This window comes from Arachis ipaensis, chromosome B04, assembly GCF_000816755.2.
Source record: "Arachis ipaensis cultivar K30076 chromosome B04, Araip1.1, whole genome shotgun sequence".
Lineage (NCBI taxonomy): Eukaryota > Viridiplantae > Streptophyta > Magnoliopsida > Fabales > Fabaceae > Arachis > Arachis ipaensis.
In genome coordinates, this window is record NC_029788.2 from 5,799,828 (window position 1) to 5,816,935 (window position 17,108).

The 17,108-nt window shown below is 33.5% G+C and overlaps 2 protein-coding genes across 2 annotated transcripts; one reads left to right on the forward strand and one right to left on the reverse strand.

The window, feature by feature from the left end:
* Positions 1,785–5,744, forward strand: LOC107638626 (calcium-dependent protein kinase). Its single transcript, XM_016341977.2, has 8 exons — positions 1,785–2,655; positions 3,244–3,387; positions 3,501–3,653; positions 4,082–4,197; positions 4,546–4,713; positions 4,815–4,942; positions 5,070–5,169; positions 5,251–5,744. Exons 1-8 carry the CDS (start codon positions 1,950–1,952, stop codon positions 5,323–5,325), a joined length of 1,590 nt encoding a protein of 529 aa, XP_016197463.1. The 5' UTR covers positions 1,785–1,949; the 3' UTR covers positions 5,326–5,744.
* LOC107635906 lies at positions 6,453–10,124 on the reverse strand. Its single transcript, XM_016339455.1, has 7 exons — positions 10,028–10,124; positions 9,731–9,910; positions 9,427–9,619; positions 9,116–9,282; positions 8,961–9,032; positions 7,402–7,840; positions 6,453–7,296 (listed from the first exon to the last, which is right to left on the reverse strand). Exons 1-7 carry the CDS (start codon positions 10,122–10,124, stop codon positions 6,453–6,455), a joined length of 1,992 nt encoding a protein of 663 aa, XP_016194941.1.

The following is a 17,108-nucleotide window of genomic DNA, read 5'->3' on the forward strand; positions in this document are numbered from 1 at the left end:
TAATAATAATAATAATAATAATAATAATAATAATAATAATAATAATAATAATAATAATAATAATAATAATAATAATAATAATAATAATAAAAAAAAAAAAAGAAGATTGAGTGATTATAAATAATAAAATATCAGAAGATTGAGTGATTACTGATTACAATTAAAATATGGAGATTTTTTTGTGGCGAGTATTAAGGTTAGAGCCCGGGCTTCCCTTCCTGTGTAACGATGGCCCAATATATGCTCCCATGTCCCATGGTGGATGACTAGCTCGCAATAGGTTGGCATTGACAAATAGGGCAGACCACAAGTAAAAGACCCAACTTCTTCGTTTGAAGCCCATTTCCTTTTAACACGTATATAAAGCCTAGTGTTTGGGCCTTTAAATGGAGGGAAGAATATGGTATACTAAATATTTAACACCGTTAACCGATTTGGGTTGGTCGAATGGTGCTTATATAAAGTCCGTAATAATTAGGATGTAGATACATTTTATATTAAATAATTTAATTAAATATTCTAAAATATCTAATAATTTTTAATTAATTTTTTCATATAAATATATTTATATTAATAGTTATCAATAAAATTACTCGGTGATTACCGGTTAAAAATGCAACACAAAAGTAGCAACTAGCAAGTAATGGAATAAAAACAAAACATCATGATTAGGTATGACGACGGTGAAAACAAAAATTATATTTCACCATGAAAGAAAAGCTCTAGTGGTCCAAGAAAAGGAGGTGAAAAATAAAAAGGATATCTTTGATAGATAAAATGATAAAATATTTCGGAATATTGCATTACATTGCGGGGCATCAAGCCATCAAATGTTATAAAAGGATAATAAATTACATCATCACAACTATGATAAGTAATTTATTATCAATAAGTAACTAATATTATAAGAAATTAAATTTTAGGTTCTTTAAAATATAGTTGATGTTCTTTTGTTTCTCATAGTATTTTTTAACTTAACAAGAAAAAGATAATTCATCATAATAGAAAAATTTTTAATTACAACAATGTGATTTGAAAAAGAAGATGCGGAGAAAAAATAAATAAATTGTTGCTATAAATCCATTACAATTATAATGTATTTCAAAAATATTAGTTTGTGTACTCTGTCCTTAAAGGAATTGATATTTTTGGGACATGACAAAATGCCCTGCGAAGTGTAAACATCAATGTATAAAATCCAATAATTGGAAATTTCATTTTTTTAATTTTTGTTTTCAGAGTTCAGACATAGTGTGTTCACCAATCTCAGTTATTTACCCAAAATAGAAAAATACAGAGTGCGCTACGGATTATAAACCAAAATATTTCAAACTAAAATTAACTTGAAAAGACTAAAATGAAATCTAACATTTAAATAGTTTCAAAAATAAAACTCAGCATATTTTGCTAGATTCACAATTTAAAAGGTATCTCAAGATTTTAACGTATCATAAATTATAAATATCTCGCTAAATGGTCATAGATATGTCAAAATATGATAACATAAAAAAAGTTAGAAACTTTATTATTGAAGATTTTCCAAAAGAAAAATAAATTAGTTCCCAAAATTGACAATTTTTTTTTTTACTTTACACCTAAAAATATAAAGCCATCTCCTTTTTTGTGGTTGTTGAAAACAACAGCATGAAACAAATAAATAGATGAATTTTATATTCCATCTAAAATAAATAAGAAAAAGATTTAAAATGAAAGAGTGATTATGAATAATAATACAAATCTTTTTGCAAAACACGTTTTTGGTGAATGACTTTTGAATTTTTCTATTTTTGTATTGTCTGGTAGTGGCTGTCTGGCAGTAAAGCACTCCACTGTGTACCCCATTGCCATAGCCCATAGTCTCTTCATCTCAATCTCAGATTTCTCATTCCCATTCTCATCAATTTCCAAACTTTCTGATCTTACTCCAAAGAAAGACAGAAACTTCAATCATGGGGTGCCATGGTAGCAAGGAAAAGAGACCAGCAACAAGTGGCTATGGATCAATTGAAAGCCAGCATCAAAGTAACCACACTGTTCAGACTCAAACTCACACATCAGAAACAAAGAATCAGCCACAGGTTCAGCAAGTGCAAGTTCAATCGAAACCTTCTTCACAGAATGTGAGGCCAGTTCAGAAGTCTGAAGCAGCAACCATTCTAGGGAAGCCATTTGAGGACATCAAGAAGCACTACACACTTGGAAAGGAATTAGGAAGAGGGCAATTTGGTGTCACATATCTCTGCACTGAGAACTCAACAGGGAGCACTTTGGCATGCAAATCAATCTTGAAGAGGAAGCTTGCTTCAAAAGCTGATAGGGATGATATGAGGAGGGAGATTCAGATCATGCAGCATCTTTCGGGGCAGCCAAACATTGTGGAATTCAAGGGTGCATTTGAGGACAGGTACTCTGTGCACCTTGTCATGGAGCTTTGTGCTGGTGGTGAATTGTTTGATAGAATCATTGCTCAGGGTCATTACTCTGAGAGAGCTGCAGCTTCCATGTGTAGGGCCATTGTTAATGTTGTTCATATTTGCCACTTTATGGGTGTGATGCACCGCGATTTGAAGCCCGAGAATTTCTTGCTTTCTAGCAAGGATGAGGGAGCAACACTTAAGGCCACTGATTTTGGATTATCTGTCTTCATTGAAGAAGGTTGAATCTTTACTTAGTACCTTGCTTTGCATATTATATATGATTAGTGTGTCTATTTGTATGTCTGAGTTCTCACCTTTTAGGCTCTGATTAAGCTTGGTCATAAGTAGTTCATGTCTAATACAAGTTTGTTAGAACATTACATAATATGCATATCATACTCTGCAGAACATGAGATGTAGTAGTGGAATAGAATAGAAATGGAATAAGATGGAATGGAAGAGAATTGAGTAGAGTGACACTATAGTTTCGTTCTGTTGTTCGGATATTTTAGCAATGGAATATACTTGTGAAGAGATTCACATTCCATCTCATTAGGATGGAATAGATTCCATCCTTCCCTATTCCACTCCATCCATTTTTATTCAATCCAAACATTGAACTCTTAAAATTCCTTCCACCTTGTTCCACCAATTGATTTTCATTGTAGGTAGCTGATTGCTCCATTGTAAGTGATAATTTGTTTTACTAGTAAATGTGATGAAATGTATCAGAGTTTTAGACGAGGTTTGTTCCAAAGGAACTACATGACATTGTCATTAATTTATCTGTTCATAGTATTTGAGTATCATATATTTTTTTTTTCAGGGAAGGTTTACCGTGATATGGTAGGAAGTGCTTACTATGTTGCCCCTGAGGTATTGCGTCGTAGTTATGGAAAGGAAATAGATATCTGGAGTGCAGGCATCATGTTGTATATTCTCTTGAGTGGTGTACCTCCATTCTGGGCTGGTAAGTAAAAATTATAGTTTGACAAGGTTGCATGTTTGCACTTTATGGTGAAGTGTCTGATATACATTTGGACTAGAATATGATGCTAAACTTTATTTTGTTTTTATTTGCAGAAACTGAGAAGGGAATATTTGATGCCATATTAGAAGGTGTAATTGACTTTGAAAGTGAACCATGGCCATCAATATCAAGTAGTGCTAAAGATCTAGTCAGGAAGATGCTGACACAGGACCCAAAGAAGCGGATCACCTCTGCTGAAGTCCTTGGTACTATATTATTGTGTTATTTTTTCATGACATTCGTTTTTGTTCAGTAAATTTATGACATAAGTGTTTCTGTTATTAAATTTAAAACCTTTATTATCTTATTCTAGTATTAGTTTCAAAGTTCAGCTGCCTTCTGTTCTTTCGTTACTATGCTGTGAATTCTTTTATCTGCTATTCTTTTCCATTTTATAAAACCTATAAGTATTGAATAATTTTGTTGGTGAAAACTAGAAATATTGATATTCTATTGAGTGTCACCAAAAACTCCAGTTTGGGGAAACAGAATCACCATAGCAACAAGTTCTTCAATCAGATTATTAACCATCAACTAAATAAGTTATCATCGTTCATTTGAGTTGCCACTGGTTTGTCTATTTTTCAATGACACTTCTTGTAGCCTGACAAAGATTAATTATTTGTTTGATAAGAACATCCATGGATCAGAGAAGGTGGAGAGGCATCTGATAAACCAATTGATAGTGCTGTCCTGTCTAGAATGAAACAATTCAGGGCAATGAACAAGCTAAAAAAGCTTGCATTGAAGGTATGGCATCAAACTCTGATCAGAGAGAACTGTTTTGTTTTCAACCTTTTCATTCTTTATGGTACATAAAGCTATGAACCCCTTTTGCTATGACTTGAAAAAGATTTACACCTGTTCATTTAGCCCTTAGTAAGAAAACCGTCAAAGTAAATCATGCTTTTAGATTTAATTTTAGGAATGCAAATTCATAGATGAATTCATCTATAGTTGTCCAATTTAATGATAAAAGATGGAAAAGCCTGCACATCCAAGGTTTAAACTTCCACATACTGGTATCATGCTGCCTTGTCTGCATGATAAACTTTATTATTTCATCTTTTTGAGTTCCAGTTACAACTTATTTCATAGGTTATTGCTGAAAGTTTATCTGAAGAAGAGATTAAAGGTCTCAAAGCGATGTTTGCAAATATGGACACTGACAACAGTGGCACTATCACCTATGAGGAACTGAAGACAGGTTTGGCCCGAATCGGATCAAGCCTGTCTGAGGCTGAAGTGAAGCAACTTATGGATGCTGTAAGTAGTTACAGACCCCTCCTTAGACCTTAATTAGTTGAACATATTCCTTGCATCCGAAACTCAATTGGAATTGTTGCACTTGTTTTAATAATTATCAGGCTGATGTTGATGGGAATGGATCGATTGATTATATCGAGTTCATCTCAGCTACAATGCATAGGCACAGACTTGAACGAGATGAACAACTCTATAAAGCATTTCAGTATTTTGATAAGGATGGAAGTGGGTGAGTCTATTAAGAAGCAAATTATTAATTTCCACTCTAAAAAGTTTAGCAATAACTTGTTGAAGTTGTAAAATTATGGCTTGGAAATGACTCTGATGAACTTTGCCGTCTTCGAATTCACTCACAGGTATATTACTAGAGATGAATTGGAAACTGCTATGACTCAGCATGGTATGGGTGATGAAGCTACTATAAAGGAAATAATTTCTGAGGTGGATACAGATAATGTAAGTTGGTTCTAAACTTAAATCTGGGGAACTTCCTTATGAAAAATATTGTTATCATTATTGAGATTCTTAAACTAACAGGATGGAAGAATAAACTATGAGGAATTCTGTGCAATGATGAGAAGTGGAACCCCACACCCCGGACAACTACACTAAATCTCTTGAATTCACTCAATTTCACACCATTGATCAAGTGGCTTAACATGTTAATTAGATGTCTCCAGGGTATGTATAACTTGGCGCTTTTCGGGTTGATGATTTCTATTGAAGTTCTTTGTAATCCTGATCTTCATGCAAGGTTGGTTGTTTATCTATAGCACTAAAATCTGTATTTGTTGAAGTATTGTTTGGTACGAATTTAAATTCGAGCTGTCACATGTTATTGTACTGAAGCCGGAATTTTCATGTTAAAGTATCAGCTACGATATCCTATGAGGATTTATCATTCTGTATGTTGGCCGAGGAAAGAGCAGCCAATGAGGCAAGGAAAGTTTGGTTTGCTGAATCTGTATGGAAGTACAAGCTTAAATATAGTTGTTCAATTTGAAATCTTTCCTGCATATTCTTTCTGGTCATTACTTCTCATTCTTGTGTGATTACTTATTGATATTACATCGCTACTATTACAAGTCCCACATCGGATATGAATTCGTAAGTTTATACTTGTTGAACCAGCTTTTGAGGTAGCCATGATGATCATACTCTAGATTTAATTGCATATTCTTCTTCAATTCTAAAATTAGTTGATTTCTTTTTTGGCATGTTGAATAATATAAAGACTACATCTCTAAAATGGGTATAGAATTTTATGAGAAATATGGTAATACATTATACTAAATTTTACCATTAAATGATTACTTTTTATTTGTCTATTTCTTTGTTTTAAAGGTTCTACTAGTGAAAGGCCCCGTGCTACGCACGGAAAAAATTACATACAAAAACTAAATAATTTTAAACCAAACATATGGAAGGAATTACATGAAATCAATTTAAAAACATTTAACATAACTTGAAACACAATAGTATCACATAAAAAATGTAAAACTACTTGAAATAACATCAAGAAATATTGTTAAAAATTTCCCTGAATACTACATTTATTGTACTACCCTTGGGCATGGTACCATTATTCTGAATCAGCACTCTAAGGCATTTCTTTGATTTTACTCGAGAGAGTGCAACATACAGTTGTCCATGTGTAAAAATGGGTTTCGACAAAAATAGCCCAACAACACCCAAAGTCTGTCCCTGCGCCTTATTTATAGTCATTGCAAATGAAACAATCAAAGGGAATTGCCTCGTGATAAACCAGAACCGTGAAGCAATCTCTTAACCTCATCCCAGTCAGGATTGGAAGTAATTGTAATAAAGAAGCTAGGATATCCAGCATATTTGCAAATAGCAAAAGCATCCTTGCAGTTGTTAAACATGTACCTAGGACCACCGGTAAATGTGCTAGGAAGAATAATACGCTGCCCAGTGGCAACGGCGTCAGCTTCGCCTCTTACGAATGACTCATGTAAGGCCTTGTATCTTTCAACCCTTAACTTTGGCTGGTTAAATCTAATAAAGCTCAATCGTTCAGCCTCAACCATTGTATATGCATCAACCAAGAATTGTTGGAAAAGTCTAGCAGAATGTAACAAAATAGGAGAATCTTGAGACCTCATCTGCAAGCGATAGGCAAAGAACTCTCTCATGCTGATAGTTTTCCTCTTCTTTGAACCATCAATATTGTAATGAAAGGAAGTTTCAATTCCAACCCTATATCCGTCCTCCGCATATGGAAACAATAAAGGATACTGCAAAGCAAGGTATTGTGGGTGAAGAACATCAATCCTTTTTAACTGGCTAGAATGTGACTCAACTATTATATCCCTTTTCAAAGAGGACTCATCAATATCACCCAATATGATAACTGCAACCTCAGATATTGTTGGCAAATTATAACGCCTTCCATCAGTATTCCTTCTTCTAATCAACTTAATTCTTATGTCAGGAGGATTAAAATCTTTAAACCGGTCTCGAGCATATCGAAACGTCCTTGCTAATGGGTTGTGAATATCAAGCATAGTTTTAAGTTGAGCTACAATAACCCTTTCCACATCGGTGATATCATCAGATTGCCTATTTAATATTTATAACTGAATTAGACATATTTGGCTGCACAAAAAATACTTGTAGTATAAAATTATTAGAAAAGGTTAATAAAATTTAGAAAACTAAACTTACCGAACAGCCTTAATTCGATTCTCGACTTCATTATCAGTATCATATATATATAGCTGAGCAAACTTTGGGGTATTATTCACTGACGGAAGTAAGCTACCAATAGAATGGTAATTCTGACCGCTAAGTAAAAATGTTGGTGGGGCAGATCCATTGTTTATGTTGTTGTTCATTCTACCAGCCATAGATGTGAATGAAAACATAGAATTGAATAGTCGAATTTTCTTCTTAAAGAACCTCGATGTCTCATCATGCTTAAAGTGAAGATTTTGTAAAATATCAGGAGCTGATTTAAGAATAGGCAATTGAACCTTCCCATCCATACAACAAAGACCAAAATGTGGTGTAGCATGCCCATTAGTTCTGGTTAATCTCTCTTTATTCCACATGTTGGCATTGCAAAATAGACAACAAAAAATAGGATCACCCGCATCCCAATAATCTATAGAAGAATAACATGCAGAAATTTTATGCAGAAAATAGAAAAAAAAAGTTAATAAACATATATATATAAATTAATAAAAATAATCCTAAACATTTGTAAAGGGTAAGGCTATAAACCTTCCTCGTTTTCTTCAAGCTGATCATGATCAGAATGTTAAAAAACATGTCCTGTATATTATGAAAGAGATAAACAAATAAATAAGACCTCTAAAATATTTAAGGATTTTGTTATCATATGCCTTTAAGAAACACGTTAATAAATATTAATTGTATCTGCTAATTTTTATAAACTTTTGTTCAAAATTATCCTCTAAAATTATTAGTGCTAAATCTGAAAACTAAAAATAATCAGAATGTTAATTGACCTTTTACATTATTTTTCTTTATTTCTTCTTCATATTTTCTTATACATACAAATAAGAAAATTAATAATGCCGTGGAGTACATGGTTTCTAGCATTTCCTATTTGCATTGTAATTCCTCAACCTATCTAATTTACTCTCTTTGTTATATGCTCATCTGTTTTAAAAAAATTTTAATTAATCTGTCTTGTTATTTGATAAAGCAAATTAAAGATACACCGAAATACTATTTAAAAGCTAACGATTCTTACCCATTTTTACTTGTTAAAAAATAGAGTTTTATAATTTTTTTGTTTAATTTGTTGAATGTACTCTCTCAATTTATCTACTCACACCTACCTTATCTGTTATAGATGTTACATTGTAGTAGTAAAAGAAGGGTAAAAAATGAAAAAAAAAATAAATATGCTTGAGTGAAAAAATAATTTTACATATAATATATAGATATTATGTTGTAACGGTGAATTCAGAAAAAAATTAAATATGCTTACGTAAAAAATTAAATCGACCGAATATTTTTAGAGAAAATTTTGACTAATGTAATTAAAGTTTTAAAGCTTAATTTAGGAATGAAAATATGAGAGATGATGATATTAATTTAGTAGACTAACTAATCCTTAAATGACACATGAATTTATAATTATCAAATACAATTAATGCTTCTAAGCTATTTCCTAAGGGAATAGAATAGCAAAATCAAATATTTAATTAGGACATAATATATAAAAGCTATATAATAGAAATTAAAATTATTACCAACTGCATCCACTGTATCTGACTCGGGTATGAAGGCATCATCTACAGCAATGTCATCATATCCATCAATGACTGCATACATAGATATATCATTACATAATAATTGTACCTTGTATATAAGTAAATAGCATTACTCTAAATAATTGAAAAAATACAAAAGGTGTAAAATACCTTCGCAGTCATGTTGAACTTCTTGGAAGAAATTTCAACTGAATAAGCTGCTGAATGATCGATGTCTAATTGGGATTCGTTAAACAAATTACGGGTAGTCCCAGCAAGATAAATCAACGTCTTTGAAGATGGAATCAAAGGACGTTTGCTCCTAAATTCATACGGAATGAACAACTGAATCAATATTGAAAAGAAACTCTACAGAACAAAAATAAATATAATAATAACACATAAGTGATGTGGGATAACTGCTTCAAAATAACTACATGAATAATTTCATGTCTGCCGAATATACCTGTAACTTGTTTTAGCATCTAGATTGGCAGATGGAACCAAAATAGTCTCCGCAGCATCTAGATTGGCAGATGGAACCAAAATAGTCTCCGCATTGGCTCCGAGGTTAGAAGTAACATTCTGCTTCAGAGAATGATTCTCCTTACCATGAATTTGACCTCCACATATATTAATGGATACAGCAGAATATTGAGCTAATATGATATTTCAGTTAATAATTAAATAAAAAAAAAATCACATATAGACGTAATTTAAATAAACATCAGTAAAAAGAATCAAATGGGATGAAATTTAAAAATTCGGACCATTAGTCTTGTCAGATAGAGGTGTTCTATTTTGCCCATCACAAAGACGAACATCATAACGATGTATTGAAGTAGAGGCACCGTCATAATTCTGAGTGGATTGAAATATATTTTCCTTCTCGCACAATATAGGTGAATGATTTGTTGTAGAATGCCTCTTCATAGGTAATATTTGGCCATCTGCAAGTTTCATAAATTCAAAACATCTAATTAAATCGAAGGCTAAATCATAAGAAAATAACAAAGAGCACGAAATGATTGTTTGTGATAAATTCGAAAAGGAGCATACTATCTAACCTTCAAAGGCCACGTTTTTAGCCCTTTTCTGCCTTCTAATGAGACTCCTATTAAGCCTTGCAAGCTTAGGAGAAATATGATAATCTGTGTCTTCCATTTCTAACGAATATAAGTTTGCTGGATATATGATGAATACAGTGGATGAAAAAAATTTTAGAGAATGGTTAATGAATTCAATGAATATAGAAAATGATAGCTAATGAGGGGAACAAAAAAAAGAACTGAGACATACCAAACTAATAAGAAATTGAAATTACAATGAGAACATATGACATAAAACTGAGATACACAACTGGAAATGGACTATATAATGAAAGAAAGTGACAATAATATACACATATAATATGTTTGTATAACCTCTCTAAATGGACCTCTATGGTTACGTTCTATGTGATAGCAATAATTAAGAAATACACGCCCAATGGATGGTGAATGGAGGAAAACACACAACCTACCATGTAGGCTACAATTTAATTGTTATATTTAAATTGTTTGAGTACAGTTGAATAAAGTGAAAAAAATATTGAAGGGCATAATAATATATAAAAAGGCAAGAAATCAGTGTAAGCCATAATTATATAACAGAAGAAAAAATGATACCGCATAGGGTGAATATGTCAGTGGTAGAATTGAAAAAAACTATTAAATCTATAAAAATGATAAAATAATTTATTAAAACTAAAATGTAGCTAATGATCGTCAAAATGTTAAAAAATTTATATAACCGATACACCAACTATATATGGAACAACAACCAGTAAATACATTGAATGTATCAGCTTAAAAGTTATATCACGATCTGGTCATTAAAAACTTGTAAAGCTTGATTGTAACATAAAGAATCCCAAAAATAAAAACAAAATCAGATAATTAAATAGAATTAATAAGCACAGTCAAAATAATATAAATAAATGAACAGTGTATCTTACTTCAAACACTTAACATTATAATTAATCATTACATTGATTGATGAACAGTGTATCTTAACATTATTCTATTTCATGAAATTATTAAACAATAAACTCAAGTATAGTTATAGAATCTTATATATGGTTTTTCAAAAGCGTAAGAAATAAATAAAAATTATGAACTTAGAGGATATTATATGTATTATTTTCTTTTTTTATCTCTCTCATATATATATATATACAACATCGGTCCCACTCTAGTCTGAGTTGTATGTACTTTTTCACCACATCTTCCAAACAGATTTTGTTAGCTTATAACTCTTTATTTATAGTCCCAATCCAAGCGGAATTTATAAAACACAATTTTAGGGTAAATCACTTAATTAAATCAAAGGCCACTTAAATTTACATGAATTACTCAAAACAAAAAATGTTAGGTAAATCACCTTTATAACTATATAAATTGAATTAGTATAATTTAAATTACAAATTATAGTAGCAAAATCGACTTAACATATATCAATTTATAAAAAAATGCACTAAATATAAATCGAATTGACACATGTCGATTTACCCATATTTTTACTAAATCAAATCAATAATCAATTTACTAAGTAATGCACATGGTTTCATGTCACCCGTAATAATTCGAATTTGGATAGTTTGAATTAGCTCAAGATTTATGCCTATAGCAATTCGAATTGACTGAATTCGAATTAATCCTATTAAATTAAAACGGATTGATTCGATTTACTCTAATTCCTGTTTCAATGTAAATTAAATCGAACATGCCTCATTCAATTTAGTGACAAACCTCTATATATAGAATTCGAATTCACTTGATTCGAATTACATTTCACCAACCCAAAACGTAACATCCAGAAAAAATAAAGCAATCTATAGTACAAGATTGATACTGCGAAAATGGAAGACGACCCAAATCGAATATATCGGTTGGACGGAGTCGCGCACAATGCTGATAGCGTGCATAAAGAGGTTAGTAAACGAAATTTAAATTTTTATTTTATTTTCTTTCAGAAATAAATAATTTCTAGTGATATTAAATCGAATAGAACTTGATTATTAAAATGATTAGAATGTCTAAACTTAAAGTAGTAGTTAGAGTATTAATTTAGGGGTTGTAGTGTGTTAAAAGATTAGTAATATTAAATTTCTTAGAACTTGAATATTAAAATTATTAGAATCTTTAACCTTCAAATAGTTGTTAGAATATTGATATAGGCTAGTTGTGTGTTACAAGATTGAAATCACAAATACATGTTGGATAAGGAGTGATTAAGTATGTTGACAGATAGATTTAACAAGTTTTGATAGAGTTTTTAATGTTAGAAGTTTAATGAGGTTAAAAATTTTGTGGAGTTTAATTTAATTTAATTTGGATTTAAAGTGTTGGATTAAGTAGGCAATAGAACATTAGACAGAATTTAGAATGATTACATTTATTTAAAAAATTGAATTATGAAACGTTAGATTAATGACTTAAATAGTAGACTAACTATGTTCTATTAGAATTTAATCTAATTTTAGTTAAAGTATTTTTCGATTAAAATTGTCCGTAATAGAGAATTTTGTCATTGTCATGCAGCCCACCGCTGTATCACGAGTATGAGGAGGCAACATGGATTGCATGGTATGCCATTACACGATAGGACCATGTCGTGCCTACAGAAGGCTGGCTGACCCATCTCGCGAGGCTCAACAACCACTGGTTTAGGTTGGATGAGCTATTAGTGAGTGCATTTGTGGAGAGATAGCGTCCAGAAACATACATTTCATCTGCCATTCAGTGAGTGCACGATTACGCTACAGGATGTAGCCTACCGGCTAGGGCTCCCGATCGACGGATAGAACGTCAGCGGATGTCTGACGGACTTCGAGCGGTACATCGACGGTGGCCGTCCGGCATGGGTTTGGTTCGAGGAGTTGTTGGGTGTGTTGCCGCCATCAGACTGCATCGACAAGTTCACTGTGAAGTGCACTTGGATGCAGGAGACATTCAGTGACATTCCTGTGGGCGTAGACGAGGAGACAGTCAGGAGGTACGCGATGTTGGAAGGCCTCGATATGTAAACTTCGTGAAATTAATAAATAATTAGTCAATAAATTAATTATTATTCAAAGAAATTAGGAGAATCAAATTTTTATAATCTAAAGGAGTAGAAATATTAAAAATACGAATTTTGACACTAAATTTAAAGATTTTAGTCCAAAACTGGATCAATAAATCGAACCGGTTGGACCGAATCTGAACCGGACCCAAGGCACATATATAAGGACCAACATTTAGCCATCTTAATTTCACTCATCATCCTTTAACCGAATGAGAGTACGAAGAGCATCGAATTGGGAAGGAAACCTCGAACCCTCGTCGAACATTTCAATTCCACGTAACTTTCAATCCGGAGTTTTGATTGACGAGTCGTTAGTGGTCACGTGTTCGTCTTGAAATTCTTTTCAATTCTATTCGAATAAAGTGGTAAGAAATTAGCATTTATCTCCTAGTTCTCTCTCTCATAAATTTCATGATTTTAGGGTATTGAATGATTTTGATGGTTTAGGTAAACTCCAGTAGCAGAAAATCACTGAGTTTTGTCCAATTGATCCATGAGTAAGGTAAGAAATTGTTGAACCCTTGTGAATCATTGAATTAGTGAATCCTATGATTATTATAATGATATTGTGTGAAATAGATTGTGTTCTGGTTGATCTAGAGTTCAATTGGGCGGTTTGGAACAAAATATGGGTAATTAGGCTTGAGGAATTGACGTTTGGAAGCTTGGAGCTTGTGAAAGGAGAGGTTTTTGAGGTGTTTTGAGCTTAGGGAGGAATCGGCCAAGGTATGGTTTTGGTTTCTCGTAGTTAATATTTAATGTCACGTGAAAACTTAGGCTAGAAGACCTTAAGATAAGAATGAACTGAACAAATTGTTGATGGATTGTGTATATGGTATAAGATGTGTGGTTTAGTTGTTGTTAATGATTTGCTATTGGAGTTGGTTGGTTTTGGAAAAATATTTAATATTGGAATTAGTTTGGTTTTGAAATAATTTGATACTGGAAATGATTTGAATGACTGAGAGGTGTTTGGTCTGGTGGTTGGGACCCTTGAAGGGTGGCAGAAATTCGAGTTTTAGAGGAGATACTACTGAAATTTCTATAAGAATTGGAGTTTTGATTTGAAGTGTTATTTTAAAAAGAAAAAGATTATTATGTGGCTTGTGTATTTGAGACTATTTGTTGACTCTCTATCGCAAGATGGGACCGGACACTTTAACTCCCCGAGTTTCCCCATGGGTATGCATATATATGGATTTTGAATATTATATTATTGAGCTTGGAGTTTGACTCCATGGAACGTTATATTATTGAGTTTGGAGTTTGACTCCATGGATATTATTTTGAGCTTGGGGATGCGCGCACAAAGGGACTGTCCAATGGTTAACTACTAGGACATGTCGGGTTGGCTATATAACCGACAGATGAGACTCATCAGCCATAGAACAGGCATACATCGTGTGCATTTGTATATTTTTCTTGGGTGTGCATTGGTTTGGTTTGCTTAATTGCTTAACTCTGCTTATCTGCTACTTGTTCTATTTGCTATAATTGCACCTCTATCTGTGATTTCCTTGCTTGAATTGTATGTGTATGTTTTCTGAGAAACCCCTCTTGGCGGAGGTGTGAAGGGGGGTTGTTCTACCAGTGATTCAGAGGGTTGAAGGAGACAGAAAGTGAAGTGTTAAGTTAAAGTTAGATTTAGAACTTGAATACCTTAGATAACTTACCTAATTTCTGGTTTAGTTGGGTCTTTAAGCTGAAATCTGAGTGTCGGAGTTCTAGGAATGCCTCTGGCTTTTGCAGGACCTTTTATATTAACTATGTGGGCACATTTACCATGTTGAGAACCTCCAGTTCTCATTCCATATATATTCTGTTATTTTTTAGATGCAGGTTGAGAGACACCTCACTGAGCGTCTAGAGTTTCCTGTGTAAGCGAAGTTTGGTTGTTTTGGGATGCTGTATTTTGTATTTATGCTATGTATATATGTCTATAAATTTTCCTCTGTATATATTTATATTTGCCCCTCCTAGAAGTTGACTTGGAGAAACATGTGTTTGTTATGTAGTTTGAGTTTTATTTTGGGTTGTATATATATATATAATTATATACTCTGGCCGGCCTTAACTTCGCAGATTGAGTCTGGAGGTTGATATCTGTGTTTTTGGAACTCTGATCTGTATATCATATTTTTACCCTTCTTTTGAGCTTACCTATCCGTTTTACGATTATCCACGTGAGTGTGAAACGATTTTCTGTTTTCGCTTTGTTTAGCCTATTCTTCAAGGCTCCTAGATATAATTTCTTTCAACTATATTTATATAAGTCTTTTCTTTTAGAGGTCGTAATACCTCGCCACCTCTGCTTTACGACTTAAGCGTAAGGCTCTGTGTGGTAGGGTATTACACGATACACGGTGGGAATATCCAAAAAAGACGTGGAAATAAGCATGCGATTCATCAACTTGCCCACCCACTCGCACAGGACTCGTCTTCAACACTACAACACTACCCGGCATCGTTGTCTGAACACCTAACACCCATCGGGACAACTCATTATATGACTCTTCTTAGTCTCTGTAAATCTGAGCCACGGCTTTCTGCTTAACCAAACAAACCCTCCTGTAAGTCGGTTTAAAACCAAAACGGGCTTATGTCGCATTCAGTAGTACCTTGATCGACACGGCAGCATCGGCTCTAATTATAGGCAGTATGAAGGCTGAGATCACATCATAATCAAGCCTTCTGTGATCACTGGATATCGAAGTGGCTATACAAATATGCGGTCTATTGTACCATTTTATGTCCCAAATATCTCTGCGTTGGCAGAGACTGATACGAATCAACCATGTTCACGCGTTGCCGAATTCCTTACACTTCCCATGATACTTGCGATAATCGGATTCTAACACTTTATACTTAACTCCACGTCGGATGCCATAAGTCTTCACACTCAGCACGACCTCCTCTTTATCTTGAAATTGCTGACTGACTTGGAACTCAACTAGTCCTCCTGTATCCTATGTGTCTCTGGTCCTAAATTCGACGGGCACGCCAAGTACCCCTACTGTCTTATGGCATTCAAGTCCAAAGTTGAAAAGTGTGGGGGGTACTACTGAGTTCCTGAACTAGCCGCTCCACCACCCCCAGCTGGAGTACTGCTTGCTATGTCATCATCACTATCATCGGCAATCGTGGCGGGCTCCATATCATCATCATCATCATCATCATCATCATCATCATCATCATCATCATCATCCTGTAGTGCATCTTCCACACCATCCGATACTCCACCCTATCGAAAATTCGGTACCACATCAGGAGTACCGACCATCGCAATTGCAACATCACCGAAGAGTCCAGTATCACCTACTTCTCCATCACAAGTGCGATTTATATTAGTAGGGAAGGACATGGAGGCAACCAAACATCCCTCAGACTCAATCACGGGCACAGATGAAAAGGCACCAACAGGTATCGAACTAGAACAGGCTGGCGTGGCTGATGACTGAGGATTTCGGTTCGAACCTCTTGAACTAGAGACCACATCCACAAGCTTGGCCAACAGTTCAAGGATCCTCACTTCGAAAAATTGCCAACGAAAATGTAATAGAACTTGCAAATCTTCATCGTTACCTATGACGAAGGAATCGTACTTCACATCATTCTGTAACACGAAAATCGAAATTCTATAGAATAACTTCTCTATCCGTTTGAATTTCACTTTAGAGAGTAAAGTATGATCTTTCACCATTTATTTTATAAGTGAGACTAAGAGTAAATATGAGAGAGAAACCATTTAATGATAAAAGATCATATTTTATCTTCTAAAATAAAAATTCAAAATTTAAAAGATTTTTTTTTTTCTGAAACGGAAACTGCCCCAATAATTATAACTTGCTGTCACGGAAGAAAATACTAATATGCCAATAATGTCTGCCACTCTGCCTTATCTGCCCCACTAACTTTTTTCATGGATGATAGTACTAGTTAGTATTAATATGGATTTTGCCAAATCTATACACATTACATCGTCGAAAGTATATGGGAGACGACAAGAATACGTTTAAATTAAACTTATATTTATTAATTATT